The sequence below is a fragment of the Chlorocebus sabaeus genome, chromosome 26 (genome assembly GCF_047675955.1).
Source record: "Chlorocebus sabaeus isolate Y175 chromosome 26, mChlSab1.0.hap1, whole genome shotgun sequence".
Classification (NCBI taxonomy): domain Eukaryota; kingdom Metazoa; phylum Chordata; class Mammalia; order Primates; family Cercopithecidae; genus Chlorocebus; species Chlorocebus sabaeus.
The window spans coordinates 57,181,479-57,188,847 of NC_132929.1; the positions used below are offsets into that span (position 1 = coordinate 57,181,479).

General features: G+C 52.2%; 1 protein-coding gene across 1 annotated transcript; it reads left to right on the forward strand.

Annotated features, from left to right (window-relative positions):
• The first annotated feature begins 1,177 nt into the window (after positions 1-1,177).
• On the forward strand, positions 1,178-4,131 carry TLNRD1 (talin rod domain containing 1). The gene has a single exon (XM_008015655.3). The coding sequence runs from the start codon at positions 2,405-2,407 to the stop codon at positions 3,491-3,493; it is 1,089 nt and encodes a 362-aa protein (XP_008013846.1). The 5' UTR covers positions 1,178-2,404; the 3' UTR covers positions 3,494-4,131.
• The last annotated feature ends 3,238 nt before the right edge of the window (positions 4,132-7,369 follow it).

Sequence of the window (7,369 nt, forward strand, 5' to 3'; positions counted from 1 at the left end):
AGGTGTTTTAACCACTTCCTGAAAAACAAGGTCCGGTAAAAAGAGGCTGGGAGTAGGCGTGGGCTCCTGTCCCTGCCATATGCTGTCTTCCTGATCTTGGGAAGTCATTTCAAGCACCTAATCATCAGTTTCCTTATCTGTGAAACTGGAGTAATAACGTTTCCCTCCAAACGCTGTCTTATTTAATTCATTTAACAGCAGCCACTATTATTCCATTATACAGACGAATAAATAGACGTTATGAGGGGGCAAACTGCGATGATCAAGGCTCATAATTCTAATAGCTACTGTTTAGGAGCCAAGTACTCAAGCAGCCTGTGCACAGTCTCTAATTTCTAGAAGAGAAGGCCGATACTTGGAGAGATAACTTGAACAAGGTCATGGAACTCATAAATGGCTTGAGAAAGGCTGATCCTCGGAAGTCTGGTTCAGAGCCCGCGCTCTCACTGCATAAGGCATATTTCAAGGGAGGAACGGGCAAGCATCTAGCCCTACTCTTGGGACTCCACATCCAGTGCTCTTTTCCTCTTTTCGTTACACTGCACTGCTGGTCAGAAACCCATCGCGGAAGCAGATCAAACACAACAAAGGGCAGGGGGCGTTGGAAAAACTGGCGAAGTCGCGCAGACCGAGATGACCCGCCGGCCCCAACAAATCACCAGTGGCCAGTATCGAGTGTCCTCCTGCCTTCAGCCCGGAGGCCAGGTCACCTTTTAGAATTCCTCTCTTGGCGGGGAGGAAGCCCCCTGGTCCGGCTAAGAGCTTACGTAATGCCCGCGGGCGGCTGCGCCCCGGTCTCCCATGGGTGTGCGCAGAGCCCCCGGCCCGGGGCAGGCCTTCCCCTGTCCGCTTCCCCAGTCTCTCGGCCCACGACCATGGGGGGGGGTCCGTGACCACCGGCCCCACGCCGGTGGCGTCCGCGTTGGGCGGCGGCGTCCCCCGCAGCCACCCAGCTTCCCGGGGGAGGAGCAGCGCATCGCGCAAGCATCCGGGAGCGGCGGAGGGGGCGGGAGGAAGGACGAGAGGAGGAAGCGGGATTTAAACGAAAGGCGGTGACGCCACACAAAAGATTTCTATAGGCTCCAGGGAGGTTACGGCCGAGGCGGCGGCGGCGAGCCCGGGGGCGAGGCGCGGACGGGAAGAGGAAAAGCCTCCGGCAGACCCTGCGGGCGGCGGCACAGCCACGGCCGCGCTCCGAGGTGAAGCCGCGCGCGGAGAGGAAGCGGGTGTTTTTCCCTCTGCCTTTCGGCCCCCGCCCTTCCTTTCAGTTTCTCCCCGCTCGCTCGGAAGTTGGCGGTTGACAAAAATGGCAGGAGCCGGGGCCCGGGCCGGTTGCCGCAGCGCCGCGGGGACCTTCTGAGTTGGCCCGGTCACAGGGAGACTCGTGCAGGGGCGTCCGATGCGCGGGGCCCGGGGTCTTGGGAGAGCTCAGCCGCTGCGGGCCCCAGACGAGGAGGCGACAGGGATGGACTCGCGTCGACAGCCAGCGGCGGGCCGCCGGGCGCGCGGTTTGGGAGGGCGTGCCGCCGCGGCGCCGGGCCGCGCGCTGTGAACCGGCGAGGCGGGAAGGGGCCGCAGCGGCGCTCGGCACGCCCGGGCGTGGCGGGCGGGCGAGAGCTTGAGCGCGATCCGGGCGGCCGCTGTGCGCAATCAGTGCAGGCTCCCGCCCGGCTCTGACTCGGCGCGGCAGCGACAGCGCGGGCCACACCCTCTGCCCTGCTGCCGCCGGCGCCGCTTCCCGAGAGCGGGAGGCAGGAGATGCGCCCGGGGCGGCCGCGCGTCTCGGAGAGCCAGCCCCGGCCGCCGTCGCGGGGAAGTGCCGCCTGGCGGGGTCACGGCGCCTGAAGCCCACGTGCGCCGCCAAGCCCGAGGTGGCCTCGAGCGCGGCGGCTGACAGCAGAGTCTGCCTGTGCTGCCTCCCGCGCTCCTCCCCGAGGAAAGGATTTTGATTTCAAAGAAAGGAAGGAAGGACAACTCCCAGCTTCCCCGTCCCGCCCTCACCTCTCCGAGGGCCGGGCCAGGCCATGCCCAGGAAGGCGGCGGCGGCGAACCAGCAGAAGGGACTTTCCTGGCCTCCCGGAGACAAGGAGCGCGGACAGTGAGTTTGCTCTGCTGCGGTTCATGGTTCCTGCAAGCCCTCTAGGAGGCCGAAAGCTGCAGCCCCTCCCCTTGCCCCGAAGAGCCTTCCGCGTTCTCTGGCCCTCGGGCCCACCCTGCGCCGCCCGGGCTCCCGCCGCCGCAGCCCAGTGCCTTCTGCCCGCGGCGGTGGATGGCATGATGGTGCGAGGAAGGCACCGCGGCCTTGGCCAGCTGAGTCGCGACGGCCGCCGGGGCGGCGGCAGTGGCCGCGGCAGCGGCGGTGGTAGCGGGGTCCCCAGCGGCATGCCAGTGCCCCCTGGGCGCGATGGCTAGCGGCAGCGCCGGGAAGCCCACTGGCGAGGCGGCTTCTCCGGCTCCTGCGACCGCCATCGGCGGGACCAGCTCGCAGCCGCGGAAGAGGCTGGTATCCGTCTGCGATCACTGCAAGGGCAAGATGCAGCTGGTAGCCGACCTGCTGCTGCTGTCGAGCGAGGCGCGGCCAGTGCTCTTCGAGGGCCCTGCCTCCTCTGGTGCCGGCGCCGAGTCCTTCGAGCAGTGCCGGGACACCATCATCGCGCGCACCAAGGGGCTCTCCATCCTCACCCACGACGTGCAGAGCCAGCTCAACATGGGCCGCTTCGGGGAGGCGGGGGACAGCCTGGTGGAGCTGGGCGACTTGGTGGTGTCGCTGACCGAGTGCTCGGCCCACGCGGCCTATCTGGCGGCTGTGGCCACGCCGGGCGCCCAGCCGGCGCAGCCGGGCCTGGTGGACCGCTACCGCGTGACGCGCTGCCGCCATGAGGTGGAGCAGGGTTGCGCCGTGCTGCGCGCCACGCCGCTGGCCGACATGACGCCGCAGCTGCTGCTGGAGGTGTCGCAGGGCCTGTCGCGCAATCTCAAGTTCCTGACGGACGCGTGCGCCCTGGCCAGTGACAAGTCACGGGACCGCTTTTCGCGGGAGCAGTTCAAGCTGGGCGTCAAGTGCATGAGCACCAGCGCGTCGGCGCTCCTGGCCTGCGTGCGCGAGGTGAAGGTGGCGCCCAGTGAGCTGGCGCGGAGCCGCTGCGCGCTCTTCAGCGGGCCCCTGGTGCAGGCAGTCAGCGCCCTAGTAGGCTTCGCCACCGAGCCGCAGTTCCTGGGTCGCGCGGCAGCTGTGAGCGCCGAGGGCAAGGCGGTGCAGACCGCCATCCTGGGCGGCGCCATGAGCGTGGTGTCGGCCTGCGTGCTCCTGACCCAGTGCCTCAGGGATCTGGCGCAGCACCCCGACGGGGGCGCCAAGATGTCGGACCACAGGGAGAGGCTGAGGAACTCGGCCTGCGCCGTGTCTGAAGGCTGCACCCTGCTATCTCAGGCTTTAAGGGAGAGGTCTTCGCCCAGGACTTTACCGCCAGTGAATTCCAATTCTGTGAATTAGCACCCCACCCCCATACCCCTTCTTCCACCCCCAGACTAAAGGAAGATACTTACTCTGCCCCTCACCATTTATACCAAAGAAATCATAGGTGAAACCCCCTACCCTCCCCAACATTAAATGCTCGAGAGGAATCTTAAGGCAGGGCCATGCACACAACCTGCACACGCACTTGGAGGGCCCAGGTGTCTGTCCACCAGGCCCCACGCAGTAGGGACTGGAAGATGGAAGATGTGTCATTTGCTGGTTGCGTTATCACTCCCGCCCCCTACCCCAGCCTGTCTTCCGGAATTTCTCAACTAAATTTGATTATTGGGCAGGAAGGAGGTCATGGGTTCATTTCATTTTTTTGTGTTTTTAATTAAAAGAAAGGTTACCTCAGTTTTCACTCCTTAGACATGGATGTAGCTACCTTTTTTGTATGTCTTTTTTTTTTTTTTTAAGCAATCGTGTTGAATTAGGAATATACTTAGTGTGGAAAGGGTATGAATTTGCCATGTGATTTGCAAATGGGGGAAGCTACTGTGAGTGTGTGTTTTTTTAATTTACACTATAGAGTGATTTTTCCCCCCAACGTCAAGTTTTTACCTTGCATGTACTGGAGTATTTATTTCATCTATTAAAATGTTATGTTTCTCAGATGGCTTTTTGCAATTATTGTTGATTTTTCAATAATTGTAATTTTGCATGCTGTGTATCATGTATGGGAAGGTTCTGTGGGAAGGCTATTTCAATAGTAGTGAGGCAGGCCCCCAGTTCCCAAGCGTTTCTACTTTTTCCTCAAGAAAAAGTACTGCTCAAGAAGTACTCGCTTGAGCAGCCTAGAACTGAAGAGATGACTATGCATAACATTCTATTTTCAAAGGCAGGTGACACAAATGGGGTTGGGTTATGTAGAGTGCTTGGGACGGTTTTGTCTCATTTTTCCTGGAAAGTGATTTAGCTCCCTTTGTCTCCACTTATCTTTCCATCATGAATAGTGGCTCAGGCTGCTTGAATTCTGATTTGTATTCTGCCTATCATTTTTAGATTAAAGCACTTCCTAATCCTGTGTGGTATGCCAGCCTTCTCAACTCAGAGTCTCTATGGATGGAACTGTAAAAGTACTGTATATCAAGTGAGAATAGTTAGCATCTTTTATGTACACTTGTACTATTCAGACAAGATCCTCATGGTTTCAGAAAAGATATAGAGAGGGTCCTAGACTGCTTAATAGAGGAAAGAAGTATCACGGAAAGCTTGTTAAGAACGTTCTAGAGCCACAACATAATTGTAGGCCAAGAGCTTATTTTTGTGACCTTGATCTAAGATAATGCCATGGTTGATTGTGTGTTGGAAGAATCTTTCATTGAAATTTGGAGTCATATTAAGGTAGTTTTTTTTTTTGTAGACATTTTTAGGAGTCTTTGTGTGTGAGTGGTGGTGGAGTGTGTAGTTTTGTTGAACCTAGTTAAATTCTGAATATCTTCCCACTAAAAGCACAACAAATCTATTTACAGTGCCTGAAGCCTGGGAGGGCCACATGAGTAAAAACTCGTACATGCTTTAGATTTGTTCCATTTACATTTTTCTTGGGATTTGTTGTGCTTAAAACTTTGCAGTTCTCACAGATCTGAAAAGAAAGCATTTTTTACTGTAATACATTAAGAGAGAGAACAAAGTCATATTGACTTTTATTTGTTTGAATCGCTGTTTTTATTACAAGGACATGAAATGCAACGTGTAAAAGTCTTCAACCTGTGTTGGGTAAGGCTAGGACTGTTTCACTGCCCTGAATTTGAAATTTGAAAAAGTCTTAAAGTGGTAGGGTACTTACATTTTTGAAAAAATGACTATGGGAGCAGTTTTTCTCTCTTAAATCCTGGTAAATTTCGGGTTTTTGAAGGTTTTAAAAGATGAAAATGACCTTGAGCATCTTTATTCCTCTCGTCTGCCCTTTAATGTTGGGATGGGGTTCAGGATGAAAGGGAGGTGGGATTCTAATTCATGTGCCAGTGACAATCCTGCATGCATATAGAAATTTTTATTTGTTGAATGTACACAAGTAATGATAGAGTTTGATTATATGGTTGATTTTCATTTATCCTGTGCCGATCACAAAGAGTAAACTGAAAGGAACAAACGTTAAGTAAAATAAGGGCCAGGAATCTGTAAATTTGATATTAGATTAAGAAAAAAAGAATTGCCAATTTTTTTCCTGGACTCTTTCCTTGCAGAAGCAATTTTCAGGACAACTCAAGCCAGGAAAAAAATAAAAAATAAAAAAATAACTTTCCCTATCTGTTTGGATGAAGTTAGCTAGTCACTAAATGAATTTTGAAACCTCTTACCTAAATGATAGTTGCTCTTGGTGTTTCTGTATGTTCTACATTTGGTCATGTAACATGCATAATCTCTATCCTCTGAAGCTGATAAAAGTTCTAAACTTAAGTGTTTTCACCGCCCCTGCACCCCCCACCTCCCATTTATAAAATAAAGTTCAGGGCTTTTCTTCCAGCAGGTGTGTTGAAATGAATTCTGCTTGTACGTTTTTCCAGCAGATTTCTAGAAGCCAGAGTGAGGAATGCCAGGCAAGGGAATTGGGCACAGGTCTTTGATATTTTAACTTTTCTCTAATGTCCCAGGTTGCTAAACTTGTTTTTAAAATAGCCCCTGATGTTTAAAAAAAGCAGCATCTCAGACCTGTTTCATAACAGGGTTTAATAAGGTCAGCAGAGATACTGGTTCCAGGAATAAAATCAGAGTGGCCTGTTTGTTTTTGTTTGTTTGTTTTTTGGTTTTTTTTGTTTGCTTCTTAATTTTTAAACTACACTAGGGTTAACTTAAGACATTAATCCTTGGGTTCTTCTGACTCCTGAAGGCAAGTTTTCTTACACAGGCTTAATGCACATCATCTTGACCAGGGAATGTTGAGAATCTTCTCCCATTGAATGGTCATAAGAAAAGGAAATCATGATGGCTAAGTTCTTTAAAGAAAAGACATTATTTATGATAGTCAACTCAGTAAATGGAACAAAAACAGTCTTTCAAACATAAGACTTACCCAGAAAAAAGCACAACTCCGTCTTTCTTTGCCTGTTTTAAGCATAGCCTTTATTATCCATTCCGGGTGATGATAGGAAATACAAAAATTATGTGTTATGTGTATATTTGCCTTCTTCCGCACCCCCACCCCATCCTCATTTTTATAATTCTGGAAGCATCAGTTACATCTGGTTGGTTATTTTACACACACTTTTTTTTTTTTTTTTTTTTTTTTTTGTGAGATGGAGTCTCGCGCTGTTGCCCAGGCTGGAGTGCAGTGGCGCGATCTTGGCTCACTGCAAGCTCCGCCTCACGGGTTCACACCATTCTCTTGCCTCAGCCTCTGGAGTAGCTGGGATTACAGGCGACCGCCACCACGCCCGGCTAATTTTTTTCTGTGTGTGTGTGTGTGTGTATTTTTAGTAGAGACGGGGTTTCATTATGTTACCCAGGATGGGCTCTATCTCCTGACCTCGTGATCCACCCGCCTCGGCCTCCCAAAGTGCTGGGATTACAGGCGTGAGCCACCCCTCCCGGCCTTTTTTTTTTTTTTTTTTAAAGCTGGCATAGGGATCTAAAATATTTGGCAGTTTGGAACAGCTAATTTTAACAGAAACACCTGTTTTTTCGAATGAATGTGACTATGGTAACATGCAGATCAGGCAGAGGATTTGAGAAATGACTGCCAAAATTCTTTCTGAGCTTTGCTTAGTGAACATGGAAGGATTTAGAGAAGAAATCCTTAAAGATTTAGTTGCATTTTCACCTGGGGCTGTTCTCTGGGCTGCCTTTTGGTTTGCAGCAACTGGAAGAGGCTTTAAGGAGACCATCTCTGAGTTTCCAGTGTGGGCACAG